Genomic DNA, 21,187 nt, shown 5'->3' with positions numbered 1-21,187 from the left:
CACTGACAGCGTTGTACTTCAGGACGGATCCTGAAATGTTCTTTTTGACGATGAATGCAACACCATTCCTCTTCAAGTTTTCACTCCCATGATTGTCCAATTCAAAATGGCCAATACCAGTCCATTTCAGCTCACTAAGGCCTAGGATATCAATGTTTGTATATTTTATTTCATTTTTGACAATTTCCAATTTTCCTAGATTCATACTTCGTACATTCCAGGTTCCGATTATTAATGGATGTTTGCAGCTGTTTCTTCTTATTTTGAGTCATGCCACATTAGCAAATGAAGGTCCCAAAAGCTTTATTCCATCCACGTCATTAAGGTCTATTCTACTTTGAGGAGGCGGCTCTTCCCCAGTCATCTTTTGAGTGCCTTCCAACCTGGGGGGCTCATCTTCCAGCACTATGTCGGACAATGTTCTGCTTTTATTCATAAGGTTTTCACTGGCTAATGTTTTTCAGAAGTAGACTGCCGGGTCCTTCTTCCTAGTCTGTCTTAGTCTGGAAGCTCAGCTGAAACCTGTCCTCCATGGGTGACCCTGCTTGTATCTGAATACCAGTGGCATAGCTTCCAGCATCACAGTAACACGCAAGCCCCCACAGTACAACAAACTGACGGACATGTGGGGGATATATATATATATATATATATATATATATATATATCTACATATGTATATATATATCTCCAAGGTGCACTAATAGTTTAGTAAGAGACAGGAAAAGAAAGAGCAAGATTACTGCACAACACTGACAAACCTGAACTTGTTTTTCAGATTAGAGAGCTAAATATTAGAAATAATAAGAATACGGATCAAACTCTAAAGCCTTCTTGTAATTAATTTTTTTAATGTCTGCTATGTACTGATCAGTATTCTTTAATGTTCTCCTAGCATTGTTTCTTTTCACACTGTACATTATGAATGAGTAGTTATTTAAAGGCTGCTGTGACACTTAGGGAGCTCTGGTGGCACAGTGGTTAAATGTTTGGCTGCTAACTAAAAAGGTAGGCAATTTGAATCCACAAGCCGCCCCTTCGGAACCCTATGGGGCAGTTCTGATCCATCCTGTTGGTCGCTATGCATTGGAATTGACTCAGTGGCAACAAATTTGATTTTTGGGATTTGGTATGACACTTCTAGCTATTTTTTAAAAAAGGAAATATAACAGTAAAGCACTTAAATACAAGTACTGCCTCAAGCAGAAAAATTAAAATATATAGAGATGATTCCAGGAAAACCCTCTGGGATCCCATATAAAAAAATAATCCTGTTCAACACACATTACTAGGGTTTTTCTCTCTAGTAAAACCTTATTGTGGCTTATGACAGCCCACCTATTATAGTTAAATCTTGTCAGCCACACCTATACCAACCCTGTCAAACATCTGCCCTTACTAACCAGCTGTCATCACAAGAGCTTCAAAACAAGTTTATTGTCTCAGAGGCTGAAAGTCTGCATGTCCCCCTTAGCCACTCCAATAAGTACTTTAAAACTACGTGACTTCACAGGCTCAGAGTATTTCTAAGCTACGTATCATCACCTTTCCCCCTGAACTCCGTCTGCAGATATCCTATACATTCAGTAACTTTGTATTTTATAGCTTCTAGATTTATAAACACTTCTCTATACCTCTACTATAGCTCTTTGAATTATTTCTTCACTTGTATGACTATTGTGTCATAAAAGTAAAATCAGGATTAATGAGAATTTACAGAGAAGCAGCAAAGGTATGGGCCCCGTCTTCTCAGTGTCCTGCAAAAAAACACGCTTCAATCAACTATAATGGATGCCGCATGAAAAAGACTCTGGTAGAACCTTACCTTTGTGACATTATACACTTTATTCAGACATTAGAAGAAGACTGGGAATATCCAGTTGACAGGAGAGCTTTATCTGGTTGAGGAAAATGCCCTTTAGGAAGGAGGGGCCTCGGCTGCAAAGCTTCAGTTATGAACCTGTTCTATTGATCTGACTCAAACGTGCTGAGCCAGCTTTTCCCTGAGCTGTCAAAGGAGAGGAGAAAATGAGCCCAGGACCATCTGGATTTGCCTCTCCTGTCTTCCCCCTTAAACTGTAAACTCCTCAACTTACAAATCTTTTCTTTATTCATCTTTCTATTTGCCATGCCCTACAGTGCCTGGCAAATAATATCACTGTTTAGATGAATGGATAGAAAGCAGAGAAGGAGATCCAAATATCCACAAAAACTTTGAATCCTAACCACATATTCATGAGCTTTATAATATCTGTGAGTTTTATAGTCTATGTCAGGAAGTGTTCACTCACTGTTGACATTTGGGGCCAGATAATTTCTTCTTGTGGGCATTGTTCTGTTTATTGTAGGATGCTTAGCAGCATCCCTGGCGTTTATCCACTAGATGCCGATGGGACTCCCACAGTTGACAGACAAAATGACGACGTTGTCAAATGTCTCTATGGGTCAAAATCATGCCTGGTTGACAAACACTGGTCTAGAGACAATTCTTACAGTTACTCAAACTCAGTCTTACTATACTCAATGGAGTTAAAGATGGAAGCCCATGATCTGTGAATTAAGGAAAAGAAAAAGTAAATTTCGGGAAAAGCTCATATTCTTCATAATCAGTGGGGGAAGGAGGAGGGAGGGTTATTTTTATTTGGTCAGAATGTATGTTCTGTGATTTTGCTTACTCTAATCATTAGTTTCCAGCCTTCTTAAGAAGTCTTCAGTGAAAGAGGTTATCTGACCACAGGAATCAGGGTTTCAGGATTGGAGCAGCCAGGGAGAGCTCCACGCTTCAACAGCTTCATCCTGGAGATTCAAAACCCACTCCATTCATATCAACAGCCAGTGTACAAGTTATCTGAATCCATCAGAGTCACAGCTTGTTAACTATACCCTCACTGGCAGTGCATATTTGATAGTAATAGTTAACATTTACATCTGAACTGTCAGCTTGACCTCTCTACTTATATCCAAAAGAAGACAGAATTACCCACCCTGTCCCCACCCAACCTGCTCCTCACCTTTCATCTTCATCTCAGTAGCAGTCATTACCTGCTACCTGCTACTCAAGCCAAAAACCCTAGGATTCATTCCTTTTTCTTTAATTGAGCTATAATTCACATACCATAAAATTCACCCTTTTCACGTACAACTCAGTGGTTTTTAGTATATTCACAAAATTGTACAGTCACACCATTATCCAATTCCAGAATACTTTGTCACACCATAAAAAACCCCGTACCCACTAACAGTCATTCCCCATTAGCCTCACTCCCCAGCCCCTGGCAACCACTAACATACTTTGTGTCTCTATGGATCTGCCTATTCTGGACATTTCACATAAATGCAATATACATGTGGTCTTTTGTGTCCAGCTTCTTTCACTTAGCATGTTCTCAAGGTTCATCCTAAGATTTACTCTTGATTCCCTTTTCCTTCATCCCCCCCTTATTAATCCATGGAAAAAGATCAGTTGATTCTACCTCCATAGCTGTGATGGTTAGTTTTGTGTATCAACTTGGCTAGGCTATGATTCCCTGTTGTTTGGCCACACACTAGTCTCACTGCTGTTATTGAAGTAGTTCAGTGTGATTAATACTGTTGGAGCGGGTAGAGGCTGGAAGAATTTTGATGTGCTTCATAGTAAAAGCCTAGATTGCCTTGAAAAGGCTTTTGGTAGAATTATGGACATTAAGGGTGATTCTGATGAGGGCTCAGAAAGAATTGAAAGCTGTGGGGAAAGATTCTATCACCATGAACAGAATGTACCTAGGAATGGGGATGTTAAATGGGGAAATGATGAGCATGTTATTGGACACGGGAGGAAAGGCAGTCCTTGTTATAAAATGGCAAAGAACTTGTATGAATTATGTTTGAATGTTTTGTGGAAGGTAGAACTTGTAAGTGATGAATTTGGATATTTGGCTGAGGAGATCTCTAAGCAGGATCTTAAAGAGGGAGTGTGGTTTTTCATTGCCACTTGAAGTAAAATGAAGGAGGAGAGACATAGATTTAGAAGTCGCCTGTGCTAAAAGAAACCAGAAAATTTTATTGCAAAAACTAGGAGAGCGTATCCTGGAAAGGACACCAAGAGTGTGGCTGCACAGTCTTTTGCTAAAGAGATGAGGCCTATGATGGATGGATCCTATCAACCACCTCAGCCGAAATCCTGTCAGACTAGACTGAAATGGGCAGAGACAGGATGAAACAAAGGAAAGCTGTCTGCCTCCTGGAATTCTATAGTCTGGAAACAGACCAATGAACCGACTTGGCTGCAAACATCTATTGTTTTCCAAGAAAAGAAAGGAACAATCCCAGGAGCAGTTCCAAGATCATCAGGACAGTCAGAAGGAGCACAAGGGGCAGGGCTGCCGCTACCTCAATTTTAAAGTATAAAGCTACCACCCACTGGGTTTCAGAGGGTGGAGCCACTGCCTCCTAGGTTTCAGGGTATAGGGTCACCATCACCTCAGTTCCAGAGGATGAGGATGCCATTCCCATGGGCCAGGAGAATGGGACCACCACCCAAAGTTGAGGGAATGAGGCTGCCATGCCAGCGGGCTGGAAGATGGAGCTACTGCCCAGAATGAGGAGGCAGGGTTGTTATGCTGGTGGGCCAGAAGAACGGGGCTGCCCAGTACAGAGGGGCAGTATTGCCATCATAGCTGGCCTGGAGGGCAGTATCACTGCCCAGATACGCCTGTAAAACAAGGATTATTTTCAAGCCTCGAGAGCTAATGAGATTTGACCTGCTATGTTTTGAACTCACCTGATACCCATTACCCCTTCTTTCCCTTCAATTTCTCCCATTTGGAGTGCGAATGTCTACGTTAGTCATGGTTCATCATTGTACTCTGGAAGCAGAATACTTAGGTTTCACAGGTACAGAGATGGAAAGGAATTTTACCCCAGGATGGAACACACCCAGAGTCTAACCCATTCTTGATTCAGATGAGATTTTAGATATAGACTTGATGCTGCATTAGTTAAGACTTTGGGAGAGCGTGTGGTGGAATGAATATATTTTGCCCTAGGAAGGGCATGAGCATCAAACTTGAGAGAGAAAAACTCATTCATGCCACATTGTCCACTTTGGAAACCAGAGTTTATTTTTTAATCCAGAGCATGACAGTTGAAACATAATTGTAAATAACCTCAGAACAGTTTACCTCCCTAATGCAACTCTAAAGGAGCACTTACCAAGCTGAAAAGCAAAGAAAAAAGAGAACAAGAAGTACAGTTTTACTTTAATGAATATTGAGGTATAAATTGCTACACCAGTGGCCCCCAGTGAATCATGCCTCCCAAGCATCCATCCCCGTATGCAGTCCCCTCCTATAATGGCTGCACTTGAGCAACGGGACATTATGACACAAGTAGACCCTTGAGACACCGTTACCCTTTGGGACTTGCCCTCTTGGAGTACTGCCCTGAGGTTTCACGTGAAGAAGTTCAGTCTGACCTTCATGACAACAGACCACAAGGAGAGAGGCCACCATCCTAGCTGAACTCAGCCTCCAGCCGACCCACCAGCTCAGTGCGTCCATGTGAGGGCGCCCAGGGAACCAGCAGGAACTGCCCAGCCAACCTAAACAGTCATGAGAAATAAAGTAATTATAAATTCTAAGCCACTAGATTTTTGTTTGGTTTGTTATGCAACAGTAGATTATTGCTAAACAGAATGTATTCTGCTTTTCTTGGGAGCCAAATATTAGAACGTACAAAGATAGAGGTACCAACACTGATAAGGTGTGTTTAGGCAGGGCAGGAAGTAGGTAAGAAAGGAACAGGAATGTAGAGGCACAGAGGGTGACAAGAATTTAAAACATGCTTACAGAGGTCACACCTTTAATCACGTCACTAGGAAGAAGGAGCATGTGAGAGAAATGACTTTTCTAAAGGAAAAACTATGAAGTATTTTTGTTTTGTCTTTAATGTATATTGATAGCCAAGTAAACACCTCCTGGTACCTCCAGGTCACATGTGATGGCTACCTAGTCCAACAAACAGTTATTTTAAAAATCCCATGTTTCAGTAAAAATAACCTATCTTGCAATTTGGGATTTAAAACACTTCCTCTCACCTTTGGTGTTTAAGTACGTGTCATTTATCCCTGCGTCAGAACTAAGCAACGTTACTCCCTTGTGCTTTTTGTTGCCGCTAAAAAAGGCAGCTGATTACAGAAAGCCACGGCCCACTGGCTTCCCTCTCATGGGGGAGGGGATAGTCCAACGTGGAAAATAAAGTGCACGAAGACATAAGCCAGGCTTTCTCATTTAGCTCATCTATGCCACATTTGTCCACTTTGGAAACCAGAGTTTATTTTTTTAATCCAGAGCATGACAGTGGAAACATAATTGCGAATAACCTCAGAACAGTTTACCTCCCTGATGCAACCCTAAAGGAGCACTGACCGTTAAATTGGACCTCCACAGGCAATAACGCCTAATGCAATTTGGTTTTATGAGAGCTGTGGATTTCTCTTATTGTTCTTCTTGCATTCTTTCTGACCTGCACTGGCAATGGCTTTTTATCGTTCCTTCGTTAGACACCTGTATGCACCAAGCTACGCAAAAGCAGGTATCAAAATCAAAGTGCTCGCTTTCTCAAAAAGTTAAACATGCAGTGCCCACAGGGTTCAATCGTTTCATTCTTGGATATATTTCTATGAGAACTGAAAACATATGTCAACACAAAAATTTGTACAGGAATGTTCATAGAGGTGTTATAACAGCCAAAAAGTGGAAACAACCCAAATGTCCACCAGCTGATGAGTGGGTAAAGAAAATGTAATATATCCATACCCAAATCCAAACCTGTTGCAGTCAAGTTGGTTCTGACTCATAGTGACCCAATAGGACAGAGAAGAATTGCCCTCTAGGATTTCCTAGGCTATAACCTTTACGGGAGCAGACTGCCACGGAGAGCCTGGTGGGTTCGTACTGCCTGTCTTTCAGTTAGCAGCCTAGCATTTAACCACTGCACCCCCACGGCTCCTAATATATGGGTAAAGTGGAATGTTACTAAGCCATAAAAAGAAATGAAATATTGAAACATGGTACACAGGAATGAACTTTGTACACATCATGCTAAAAAGGCCGATAAAAAAGGCCACATATTGTACAATTGCATTGATATGAAATGTCCAGAATAGGCAGATCCACAGAGATGCACTAGATTCGTGGTTGCCAGGGGCTGGGGTGGGGGACAGAAAGTGACTGCTAATGGGGACAGGTCTCCTTTTGGAGTGATGAAAGTGTTCTGAGATAGATAGCGGCGATGGTTGCACAACCTCATGAATACATGAAAAACCACTCAACTGTGTGTATACTTTCAAGGGGTGAATTTTATGGTGTGTGAATTATACATCAGACTTTAAAAAAAAAAAAAAAAACTATGCACATTCTGGATTTATAACTGGGAAGCAGGCTGACAGATATAGTTTGAACCATAGCTCTAAGCTTCTTGGTTTATTCCAAAAGAAAAATTAGAAGAACTTGCCTGAAAACTTGTTGATTGTTACACTATGTTTCAGGAACTGACATCAAGTGGAAATTCAAGCTAAGAAAACCAGAAAATATGAGGAATAATTACATAATCATCAAAGTAGCAACTAGCATTTGTACGGTGCTCTGCGGTTTACAAAGCGCTTTCACATTCACAGTTAAGTGCCGGCGTTGTAACTGCCTCCCCAAAGCCGTTCAGTAGAGAGTACAGTTACTCTCACCTTATAGATGGGGAACATTCAATTCCATTTCTCTGTTGTGTCTTTAAACATCTCCAGGTCATGGTTTGCCTCTCTTTTGTCTCTGTGTAAAAGGCATCCAATCAATGGTTAAGTGAATGGATGAATAAGGATCGGAAAGGGCAGGGACTTACTAAAGACCAAACAACAGTGTTATACACGGCTGGGCATTCCAATCCTGTGTGCCTTTGATAATCCCACATCACAAGTCTCCTGTGGTCCCTGCACAAGTGTTCAGACACCAGCCTGTAAGCTGATAACATGTTAAAATTCAAAGCCCAAATGGATGTCTTCAGCAGTAATCATGGCATAAGAATTCAAGAAAAACTGAATTTAACCAATTGTACAAATTATACTTCATTTAAAAAAAAAAAAAGTTTACTACCAAACATTCAGCTTAGTACAACAGACATTTAGTAGGTGCCTGTTACATGCCAAGCACCGTGCTGTGCCCTAGAATGTAAAGATGAGTCAGTCGCTGGGTGGCACCCCCTAAGCACCTCTTCATGGAGCTGCTTTCAGTTCAGGAGGCAGCTCTACCACACGGTTCACATGCTGTATTACTTTACTAGGTCTGCTGTAGCAAACTGCCATGACTAAGGGGCTTCTGGGAACAGAAATGGATTGTCTCACAGTTCTGGAGGCTAGGAGTCCAAAATCAGAGTGTCGGCCATGTTGTTGCCTTGGGAGGGCTCCAGAGGCATCTGTCCAGGTGTCTCCTCTGGGTTCTGCTGACTTGGCCAGTGATCCTTGGCGTTCCTTGGCTTGGAGATAGATCTCTTGAATATCTTCCTCCGTCTTCACATCGTCATCTTCCGTCTGTCTCTGTGTGCATCTCTTGTCCTCTATTAAAAGGATACCACTCCTCCTGAGTTGGGGCCCACCCTTCTCCAGTATGACCTCATGTTAACGGAAAACATCTTCAAAGACTTCGTTTCCAAACAAGGTCGCGGTCCCAGGTACCAGGGGTTAAGACTTCAACATATCTTTTTGGGGAACACAGTTCAGTTCATAACAAACATATTTCATCACTTTATCCCTGTCACTTATCTAGAAGCTTAATTCAGATAGACTGTAATTCAGAATACTCCAAAGGATTGACAGTCAAATATCAGTGATTCCTTTATCCTCTCCTTTATGCCACTCATCTCATCCCAGGAAAAGAGGCCAACCATTGTTATAAAAAAATTTTCCATAAATAGCTACAATCCTAACTTCTAAAACCTAGGAGTTTAGCATTTGTATACATACCCTGCAAACTCTAGATATGCTATTGATTTAGGATAATTTAGAGTCTTACCAGAGTCACACTGTGTAATACCCAGTCCCACTACATACTTTTAGAAGGTATTAAACACTTCCTGTTCATGGATGTTGCCTTTCTGTATTAGATTTCCTGTGCTTAAGCTGATCACTAAGTAGGACTGTTTAAAAACCAGGAGTGTTTATGTCGTGACATTAACACAGGTCTTAGATTTGTAATTTTATCGTAAATGATTAAGGTGATACTGTCATCAGCAGAGTGCCCAATACATAGCAGGTACTTACTATCTATAAAAAAATAGAATAAACCAATTCTTAGTGACTGGCAAGAATCCCCTCAACTAGAAACTGGATCTTCCCAAAGTCCAAGTAAAGTGATGTATCTTAGTCATATAAAGCAGTAGATTTTACCATCAAGCAGACACCAGCTATTTTATTTCTCTTTAATGACTTCATTATATTTAGAGAGAGAGATGATTATTGATTATGATTGGTATATATTGCTGATTATAGCTATATCAGAAACTCACTCTGTTAGCAATTAAAATAGACGAATGGTAAATGAAAGCAAGTGATAATGCATTTTTTAATCTTATTTATAATCAAAGCCTTTTTAAGCAGTGGTTGAAGCGTGTGGCTACTAACCAAAAGGTCGGCAGTCAGAACTCACCAGCCACTCCATGGGAGAAAGATGTGGCAGTCCGCTTCTGTAAAGATTTACAGCCTTGGAAACCCTGTGGGGCAGTTCTGCTCTGTCCCATAGGGTCTTATGGGTCAAAATCAACTCAACAGCAGGGGTTTTTTTTGTTTGTTTTGTTTGTTTCACTGTTGGTAACTTTGTTTCTAAGAGAAATAAATACATCAATACCTGAAATACATTCTCTTTCTCCATCCCTTTTCCCTTCAAGGAAGAGGGATCACATACGGGTCACCTAGTGAGCAAAAAGCATCAATCTCACTTAGAGCTGAGAGACCCGAGGCAGATGTGAAATACCGCAGAGGCATGATTCTTTTAGGCAGCTAGAAGGTTGGAAACAGGCCACTGAAGAGCGCCTGCCAGTAGTGCAAGGAAACAACGCTGCCCAACTATGTTTGTCAGGGTCCCTGTGTAATAACATACCCTTCATATTAAAGCTATTGTGAACATGATGTTTCTCTTTCAAAGCCTTAGCTTCATTTCTCTCAATCCCTGCCTACCATTCATGTTATTTTCCTGATTGCCATTTTCCTCACAAATACTCTCACACAGTTTTCTTAACTATATCAGTTAACAACCACACCAAGTGAAACCAAAACATGATAGTGTTTCTTTTAGCATCTCCTAAAAAGCAGGTAGGAAGACCCTCGATGAGATGAATTGACACGGCAGCTACAACAATGGGCTCAAACATAATGATTAGTGAGGATGGCACAGGACTGGGCAGTGTTACATTCTGTTGTACATGGGGTCGCTATGAATCAGAACCTATCTAACAGCATCTAACAACAAAAGCAGAAAAAAATGAGCCCTGGTTGAAGCGTGGGGGAGTGTGACCTGCTTTCTAGAGTTATCACATTACAGTACTCAAAACGTCCAGTTCTCAATAAAAAATTACAAACTATATAGAGAAATGGGAAATAATGGCCCATTCACAGGAATAAAAATTTACAGAAGCCATTCCTAAGGAAACCATGGACAAAAAAAAAAAAAACTAAAGGAAATCAGGAGAATGAGATATAAGCAAGTAAGGAGTATCAATAAAGAGAAATTATAAAAAGGAACCAAATAAAAATTCAAAAGTTCAAAATCTAAAATAATTTTTAGTGGGATTCAACAGCAGATTTGAGCAGGGTGAAGAAAATCAGCAAACCTGAAGATAGGGCAATTCACATTACTCAGTCGGAGGATTAGAAAGCTTTTTTAAAAGGAATGAATAAAAACAACAGAGCCTAAGGAACCTAAGGACACCATTAAGCATACCAACATATGCCGAAGAAGAAGAGGTAGAAGAAATATTTGGAAAAATACTGGGTTAAAACTTTTCAGATTTGATGAAAGACATGAATATACACATCCCAGAAACTCTTTAAGCTCATACAAAGAGGTAAAGATCACTGAAAAAGGTAACTACATACTTAAAAAATATAATACAGTACAACCTGTGAAACCCAGAACCTGTATAAGGTGGAAACCTATCAGAGAAGGAAAACTCAAATATTTTCCATTAATAGAGAGCAACAGAAAAGTGGTAAACGGCACCCTGTCAAAGGCAGAAAACTAGCGAGACCTGGAAAACAAGTCAGTCCTGTCGTATTCCAAGTCTCAAAGGTTTCACTGCATATAAAAGCTAGTGGTATTGTACTTTTGGTGTGTGACTTCTCTTTTTGTTTCCTATATAATTTAAAAGACAAATATGTAAAACAATAACTATAAACCTATGTTAATAGGCATACAGTGTATAAAGATGGAATCTGAAAATAATACAAAGGGGGACAGAGTTGATTAGGAATAGTTAATATTGAGACTAAATTCTTATCAATTTAGGATGTTGTTATGGACAGACTGAATTGTCACACCCCCCACCCAAAATTCATGTCAACTTGGCTAGGCCATGATTCCCAGTATTGTGTGATTGTCTACCATTTTGTCACCTGATGTGATTTTCCTATGTGTTGTAAATCCTGCGTCTAAAATGTTAATGAGGCAGGATTAGAGGCAGTTATATTAATAAAGCAGGGCTCAATCTATAAGATTAGGTTGTATTTTAAGACAGAAGTGAGCAGAGAGAGAGGGGGGACCTCACACCACCAAGAAACAAGGGCTAGGAGAATAGTGCATCCTTTGGATCCAAGGTCCCTGGGCTGAAAGCTCCTCAACTGGGGAAGATTATGACAAGGACCTTCCCCCAGAGCCTCCTAGACTGTGAGAGAATAAATTTCTCTTTGTTAAAGCCATCCACTTGTGGTATTTCTGTTATAGCAGCACTAGATGACTAAGATAGATGTTAACTGTGATCCCCATGGTAACCACCAATAAAATATTTTTAAAATATACACAAACATAAATGAAGAGGTAATCAAAACGATACCCAAGAAAACCCAAACACAAAAGAAGGCAGTACTGGAGGAATCAAGGAACAAAAACTTTACAAGACGTAGGGATAACAAATAACAGACTAGCAGAAGTAAGTCTTCATTAGCAGTAATCACTTTAAAAAAAAATGGATTAAATTCACCAGTTAAAACAGACACGTTGGCAGAATGGATTTAAAAACAGGATCCAATTAAATGCTGCTTGCAATACATTCATTCTATACCCAAACACAAATAGACTGAAAGTAAAGGGATAGTCTATGCAAACAGAAAGCAAAAGACCTGGAATTGGCTACACTAATGTCAGACAAAATATATTTAAAATAAAAAATTGTTACAAAAAACAAGGAGATTTTATATTAATAAAAAAAATATATTAATAGATGGGTCAATTCATGATGATGAACTAAAGTTTATATAAAGATACTTAAAGTTAAGAACATATACATACCAAAGAACAGGCTCCATACTATATGATGTAAACACTGACAGAATTGAAGAAACAGATACTTCTACAATAATAGTTGGAGACTTCAATGCCTCATTTTCAGTATTGGACAGAACATCTAGACAGAAGATCAATAAGGAAATAGAGGTATTTAACAACACTATAAAGCAACTAGACCTAACAGACATATAAAGAACACTGTACCCAATAGCATCAGGATATATATTTCCTCAGTGCACACAGAACATCCTCCAGGACAGACCATATGCTAGGCCATAAAACAAGCCTCAGTAAATTTAAAAGGACTGAAATGGAAAATATGTTGTCCATCCACAATGGAATGAAATTGGAAATCAAAATTAGAAGGAAATTTGGGGAATTCACAAATATGTAGAAATTAAACAAGGCACTCCTAAATAACCAGTGGGCCAAAGAAGAAATCACTAGGGAATTAGAAAATATTTTGAGATGAATGAAGACTAAAACACAACATATCATAATGTATGGGTTGCCACTGAAACAGTGGTCAGAGAAAAATTTACAGCTGCAAATGCCTATATTAAAGAAGAAACATCTGAAGTCTATAACCTAACCTACCTAAAGAAACCAGAAAAAGAAAAGCAAATTAAAGCCAAAGTGAACAGAAAGAGATAATAAAGAGAAATACATGGAACAGAGAATAAAAAAGAGAATCAATGAAACCAAAAGTTACTTCTTGAAAGAATCAACAAAATTGACAAGACTTTAGCTAGACTGACTAAGAAAAAAAGACAGGATTCAACCTACTAAAATCAGAAATGAAAGCACAGACATCACTACCAACCCTACAGAAAATAAAACAAAGATACACACACAGCCAATAAACACATGAAAATACGCTCAAAACCATGAGTCATTACAGAAATGCAAATCAAAACCACAAGGAGGTATCACCTCACAACCACTAGGATGGCTACAATCAGAAAGACTGGCAAATGTTAATGCGGAAAAATCAGAACCCTCACATGCTACTGGTAGGAATGTAGACTGGTACAACCACTTTACAAAACAGGTGGTTTCTCAAAATGTTAAACATAGAGTTACCATGTTATCCATCAGTACAGACCCAAGAGAGATGAAAACCTAAGTCAACACAGAAACTTGTACACAAATATTCATAGCAGCATTAATCATAAAGGCCAAGAAGTGGCAACCACCTAAATTTCCATTAACTGTCAAATGGATAAACAAAATGTGTGACATCCATACACTGGAATATGTTAGGCGATTTAAAGGAAGGAAACGTTGAAACATGCTATATGGCACTGATGAACCTTTAAAACGTTATGCTAAGTCAAAGATTCCAGTCACAAAAGACCATATATTACATGATTGCATTCACAGGAAATCTCCTGAATAGGCGAATCTAGACAGTCAAAAAGTAGATCTCTGGTGACCCACAGCTAGAGGATAGGGGTAGGGATGAGGAGTGACTGCTAATAGGTATGGGGTCTCTTTCTGGGGTGATAAAAAGTGTTCTAAAAATAGATTGTGATGATAGTGAACAACTCTGAATACACTCAAAACCACTCATCTGTACGCTTTGAAGTGTTTTTTGGTGTGTAAAGTATGTCTCAGTAAAGCCATTTTAATGGGTTATTAATATTTATGAACTGGGGGTTCATTTTACTTTATCTTTAAAGAATCAGTGCTAGCTCTTATATTTTTAACATTTGATTAAAAAAAAGCAGTTTCCAAACTTTTTTTTTTTTTTTTAAATAAATCTAGCTGGACAACTCAGCCAGTCAGCACATTTAGCTCTCCAGCTACCATATAATGTACTTGGTTTAGGTCGAAGTGCAAATTTTCTAGATCATCTTTATGTTGGTATTCCCCGTCCATCTGGAGAGAAGGTAAGAATTTTTGTTTACAATTAATTTGGTTTTTAATATTTACTTCTGTTAAAGACATAAAATGAATTGATTGGTAGTGACCTAACTTACCTTACATTGAACACATCATGATTTGAAAGTACAGTATAGCTTTCTACCATCTCTACCATAAAGCTCACAGATATCCCTCTTCCCTGATTTCTGGCCGTATCATTTTTTGCCCTGACACGCTGTATAGGGGACCCTGGGTGGCTGATGGTTAAACACTCAACTACTCACAGAAAGGCCGGCAATTTGAAACCACCCAGAGGCGCCTCAGAAGACAGGTCTGGCGAGCTGCTTCCAGAAGGTTCCGGCCTTGATAACCCTATGGGGCAGTTCTATTCTGCACACACGGGGTCACCATGCATCGTAATCAACTTGAAGGCAACTGACAACATGCTACCATATTCTGTTCGTCAGGCTCCCCTCAACGTGAATGCTGTCTCCAAGCAGCGTTTTCACGTATCACTTTGAACAGTGCCTGCTTCATAAGAGTGGGAAACAGCAAATATTTAATGAATGAATCCACGAGACACAAATATCATTCTCAGGAAATTTTTACCAACAGATGACACAGGAGCCCTATTTTGGATTCAATGTGAATATATAAATTTAGTTTAATCCATACCTAGGATTTAAATTTCTCAATGAATACTTGAGCTTTTCCCTGTATTTAATTTGAATTTTTTTTTTTATGTTAAATTCTTTTTGCAGACTATACGGAAACAAGAGTGGACTGCCATCATTCCAAACTCCCAGCTCATTGTCATTCCATACCCCCACAACGTTCCTCGAAGGTAATGTCCTGCCTTGAACTGAATTTGGTAAATACTGACAACCCCGAGTCACAGATGCAGTTGTGTCTTTTAAAAACTCTCTCTTGTTCCTGCTGTGTTCCCTTATGAGTGTCATCATGTTATCTGCTTACAGCAACCTTAGATAAGTAAACATAACTACACAAACGGTTCCTGACATTTTCAGTGAAAAGCGAATTAAATCCTATTAGAAAAACAGCAAGGTAACTAATTTAGGATTTATACATATTCTAAATAAGCTGGTTTTCAGCTTACTAGTCAAAAATTCTAAAATTTCAGGGTACTGAACTTTTGAATAAATACTGGTCTTTTTAATAAAGCCTTTGAGTGGCAGACACCCTATAATGGTTGGGTTGGAAGCTGGCTCCTGGTCCTCTCTGAGCCTTGATTTCTGCGTCTGTAGAGGGGAAGACAGAGTATCTACCTTACCAGGGCTGTTGTGACGATGAGGTGTACATTACACAGTGCCTGACAGGCTGTAAGTTTCCAGTAAACAATAGCTATTTTTATCCTTTGTAGCAGAATATGTTCCTTTCATAATAGAGAATTTAACTCTAATTCCCTACCTTACCTTTGTTCATTTTTCTTTAAATTACCAGATTGACTCTGTTCTAAAAGCAGACAATGAAGGAGATATTCACTAACATCTAAATTTCAAAAAATATTACTTGGTCTTAAGGCTAATCTGATATCAGTATGGGAAGATAACCAAAGAGAAATGGTGTGATGTATAGATGAATATGTAATCAGTGGGGTCTTGCTTATAGTTCCCTTCACAATGCAGGCTGAATTGTTCATTAAAATTTTAGCTGGATGTATTCGGCATGTGCTAGAGCCAGCTCCTGCCAGCTCGTAGGCCAGTCACGTGTCTCTCTTCCCAGCTCTTTTCCCTGACGTCACACTGGCAGCTTAATGTCAGCGATGGTAGAGCAGATTCACAAATGAAAATTGGCAAATGCTATAAAAACCAGCCTTTCCCCCCGCCCACAGCCAGTGTACCAGCACACTAAATGTGTGTTACGGTAGGTCTGTGGGCTTTAGGACCAGGTCGCTTAAGAAAACAACAATCTTTATTACAGCATTAAGTATGAGATAACATCAAGAGGAACAGGTATAGTCCTGGCTTAGATTTTTTTTAATGAGCTTGTAATGTATGTTTGTGTTAGTTTCTACACGTGCAACTTAAAACAAAACTAGAAAGACTGGACCCTGAGTAAATAACTACATAAATTATGGTGCTCCTGGATGCAGTACTGTGACTCAGGTACACAGGTACTGCCGTGGAGGTGAACATGACATGGAACAATCTCTTAAAGTGATACGCAAAGAAAAAAGGCAGAAGGTTATTTCTAATGGGCGCCTATTTAGGTGTAAAAGAAGTGATGCACACGTTTTCTGGAAGGATACACTAGAAACTTGTAAAGAGCGACTGCTTCTGAGTCAGAAACTCACATTTGGCCTTTGTCCTACTTTTTGTTATATATAAGTCTGAGTCAGGCACTGAGGGTGGCTAACATGAGATAATACTATTTGTTTTCTTACTCTTAGGAACTTCTAGAAAATTCTGTTACAGCTTTCTTCCATAATTCCAACATTCTTCATGTTTTTCTTGCTCTTTCTGAAAAAAGGCTCTTTTCAAATTTATGTAGATAATAAAAGAATCGATTTTAGTTTAGCTATATTTTGAGACTTACTGACTAAAGGCTAACCTGTGGATCAATAAATTTTAATTATCATCCCAGAATAAGTCAGTAGCTACTTGTTATTCATCAGAATGTTATTTAAGATGTTAAAGTTATTAAACTTTTAAATGAGTATGTATGCATTAGTTTTCAGAGAAAACAAAAAGGCCTATGTTTAAAACCACCTGCAGTGCTGGTGATATGGACACATCAGGTTGAGGCTCTGCAGGGCTTGCATGTTCTGTGTTACATGGACTGTTTCAAAAGCGAGGAGCTAGTTTCATTCATGCTGATGGCCTCTGGATGCTGCATTGACACTGCGGGCTGGCCTGGAAGTGACGCTGTAATAGGTCTCAGCCTACAAGCCACTGCAGTGCTGTAAAGCCCCCATGTGACACGGAAGCAGGGGAGGTCTTCACAGCTCGACTGGCTGCACCCACTCAGCCATACCTTTGTTTTAGGTGGTCACAGCACATTTGTGGACAGGGATCAACAAAACACAGGATGTTATGGAAGTCACAGGACCACTTAGCCTTAGAGTTCAAGATTTTAAATTCAGCACGTCAGTCAAGATGTAAAAAATGTCTAAAATTGTCTAAAGTACCCTGGATAAGTTTCCTTAAGAATAATTCTCACAGGATCAAACTTAGAAAAATATCAAAGTATTTCATCAAAAATTCTATTTCAGCTGAGTAAAATCTGAACTCTGCAGGATCATCAATGTTCTTAGCACTATCTAAACTTAATGGCTTTTTTATATCTAATGAGTGGATAGATGGGTGAATGAATTCATCAGCTTTTCTGCTTCTTCATCTCAGTGGAAGTTTGTCATTTTTAAGTTAAAATTTATAATTTTAATTCTCCTGTTTTCATCTAAGCTGGAGTGCCAAACTGTACCTGACACCAAGTAACATTGTTCTGCTCACGGCTGTCGCACTCATCGGGGTCTGCGTTTTCATCTTGGCGATCATCGGCATTTTACATTGGCAGGAAAAGGTTTGTGCAGTTAAATAACACATTAGCTTTAATTTATTACAGTAATATATAGCTCTTGAAACACCTATATATTTTTTAAACTTTTTTCACGTGACTAGGATTTCCTGATTTTTCACATTGTCCAGAATGTCATTTTATTGATGATAATTTCTTTTATCCCTTGATATTCCTGTTATCTCTTAAGAAATTCATATAGATCACAGGAACATGTTATTTTAAAAGTCTGACACTGTACAGAGTAATAAAGTGATCATACAAGCGCTCAGCTGCTAACTGTGAAAGGCTGGCAGGCCGGTCCACCCAGAGGCGCCTCAGAAGAAAGGCCTAGCAGTCTACTTCTGAGAAGTAAGCCACTGAAAATTCTATGGAGCGCACTCCTGCTGACACACGTGGGTCGCCAGGCGTTGGAATCGACTTGACAGCTACTGGTGGGCTCCCTGGCACAGAGGAAGACTTAAGAAGCTGTGTCGTAACAGCCTGAATAACAGGAACGAGCCTGTGTTTATTATCTGCAGACAAATAAAGCCATGGACGCCCCTTCTCCAGGAAGAACAGCTAGCTCAGTCTGTAGATAGAGAAGTCAGAGCGCACAGAGTTCAGTGATTTCCTCAAAGCTCAGGTGAAGAGTAATAACTAGAGTGATAAACATCTTTCCCATCTATCAGGTGCTCTTTGCATTAAACAAAACTGATTCCTGTTCTTTAGTATAACACCCTAAAAATAATAATTGAATACCAAACTCCCAAAAATGTGGTTTATTTTTAGAAGCTTTTTTGTACAATGTGAATTTGTATATGAATGTGTATTAAGTACATAGCTTGTAGGTTCGAACAACGCCTCCAAAAAGAGCTTCACTGTGTCACAAAACAAAGACGTTTTCTTTTTTTGCATCTGTTCTCTGGATTGTCATCCCCATCATAGTCATTTTTGTTAACTACAATCACTGTCCATTTTGTCTTAGCTGTTCCTTTGACCTATAAAAATGAGATTTTAATTCTGCTAATAAATGTTTATAGCTTTGTCTCTTAAAATATCACTCCACTAAATATCAAAAATGGTAACATAAAGTTACATATTCAGTTTACTTTAAGATTGCAACTTAAGAGGTAAACTCAAGAGTGACCCTACATGCACTGGTCCAGGAAGATCGGAGCATAACCTGAAATACTGTATAACTCTAAGGCAGGAAATCAATTTCATGAATCTGTCAGCAGATCTGACTGCAACATAAACATTGTGGACTTACTGAAGTTTTAAAGACAGGCATGTATCTGACCACGCCTGTAACGTTCTCCTTGTCTGACATGCCTCCCGTGGCACTGGGGTTCTTTGCATCTAAAATTACGTCTTCAGCTGTTACCTCAGAATCACCCAGCCCGCGTCTCTCCCCAGAGGTCTCTGCCCCATCTCCACCTGTCTCTGTAACATCTCTGCTAGCCCACATCTCAGAGGCACCACAAAGCCAGCATTCTACAGTGTCCTCTCCCACCTTTTCCTTCTTACAAGATGGAACCATTTGCCATGTTGCCTCTGCCTCCATAAAAGTCTCTGCAGCCAGCTCCACTTCTGCACCCCTCACACCACGCTTTCCTGCGGCCGCTGTTGTATCCGGCCTGGTCCTCCTGACCCCCTTCTTTCCCCTTTCCACTCCAGCCGTTACACAGCTGCCATGTCACTCATCATGAAGCGTCCCTTAATCATCTCACTCCCCTGCTCCCAAACCTCTAGACTGCCCACAGCCTGAAATGCCTAAACTCTGTAAACTGACTCCACAGTGTGTACCTTTCCAGCCTGATTTCTTACTGCTTCCTTTCCCGTATCCCATGCTCCCGCCAGGTGTCCAGGGATTGCTCCTGTTCTACCCCAGCTTGTAGAGACTGCCCCTCCCTCCATTTCCATAAATACTGTCTTTTCAAAGGTCTTCCTTTCCTCACCCCAACCTGGGGATAATCTCTTCCCAGGATATTAACACTTTTCACATTTTATCAATAAGTATGGTTATTCAATATATTTTTTTTCTTTCTAGGTTTTAAGTTCTTGCAAAATTCAAAACCAAGTATTATTTTTAAATCACTCAAAATACTAAGCATAATATCTAGCCACAAGTAGGTCAATAAATAGCTGTTAAATCAAAAAGTTAACCCCAGAATAATTAATGTTATTTAACATACTTGGTTTAGATTCATTTATTACCACCCGTGTTCAGGATGGAAAAGAAATGCAATACCTGATTCCATTCTTACAGAATTTAACGTTTACTCCACTTTCAAATAAATAAATGATAACAAGCTAAGTATTTAAGGATCATCTCCTGTTGATTTTTAAATTCAATTAGTGGATCATTAGTTATAAAATAGCTAGCATTAACTATAGAAATATTTCATGTGATTACTGCAGTTAGAGGATCACACCTATTACATACTAATAGCTGAAGGCTTTTTTTTAACTTAACCTCTATATTTCAGAAATTAGTCTTTTCTTAACATTTTCCTATCGTGTATAAATCCTTTTTCAGAAAGCGGATGACAGAGAAAAACGACAAGAAGCCCATCGGTTTCATTTCGATGCCATGTGACTTGCCTTTCACGTGACAGAATGGAACTCTGTCCATCTGGTTAACTGAAACACTGAATTCTGGCTTATAGAATTAGGGGATTGTTTTGAATATTATTTATAAATGATGCATCTTTTGGTAATTATTGGAAGGTATTCAAATAAACATGATCTGAATGTGCCACAGGTCTTTTTTTTGTTTGTTTTAAAGCACTTTGTATAAAATCACTTGGGTTCTTTATTCAATGGTGGTGTCAATTTTTGTCCATTTGTGGAACGTGTTGCATGTCCCCAGGTGTTTATATATTTATAATCTTGCTAGAATAATGATGATGGAAAAAGATGTGTAAATAAAAACACTAAAATTAGTGAGTTTTTTGTGTTCCACTTGGATTGGTCTTGCTTCTTCCTCTGACATGTGAACGATACTTTTAGTAAATGTACCGCAGAGAACATCATGGAACACTCACCTCCATCGGGATCTCTGACTGATGGCCACACTGGGACAGCTGAGTACTCTGGCTTTGGCACCACAGTCGGAGAGTCCTGCCTTAACCTCCTGCTTCCACTTACTAGCTGTGTGACCTTGGCAAACTGCTTCACCGCTGTAAGCCTCGGTTTTCTCCTGTACACAATGAGACTAGTAATACCTATGGACTTAATTGTAAAAATTAAACGATACAATGTGTATAACATGCTTAGCTTGGTGC

The 21,187-nt window shown here is 39.4% G+C and overlaps 1 protein-coding gene across 1 annotated transcript in view; it reads left to right on the top strand.

Moving 5' to 3' along the window:
* Window positions 1–20,864, top strand: part of ITFG1 (integrin alpha FG-GAP repeat containing 1) — a 242,533-nt gene extending 221,669 nt beyond the window's left edge. Inside the window, exons 15-18 of the mRNA XM_064274126.1 lie at window positions 14,286–14,410; window positions 15,146–15,228; window positions 17,807–17,924; window positions 20,440–20,864. Coding sequence (XP_064130196.1) covers window positions 14,286–14,410; window positions 15,146–15,228; window positions 17,807–17,924; window positions 20,440–20,499 — 386 coding nt within the window. The 3' untranslated portion in view covers window positions 20,500–20,864. The remainder of the gene's footprint in view (window positions 1–14,285; window positions 14,411–15,145; window positions 15,229–17,806; window positions 17,925–20,439) is intronic.
* The last annotated feature ends 323 nt before the right edge of the window (window positions 20,865–21,187 follow it).

Source organism: Loxodonta africana, chromosome 21 (assembly GCF_030014295.1).
Source record: "Loxodonta africana isolate mLoxAfr1 chromosome 21, mLoxAfr1.hap2, whole genome shotgun sequence".
Classification (NCBI taxonomy): domain Eukaryota; kingdom Metazoa; phylum Chordata; class Mammalia; order Proboscidea; family Elephantidae; genus Loxodonta; species Loxodonta africana.
This window is presented reverse-complemented; position numbering and strand designations above follow the sequence as displayed.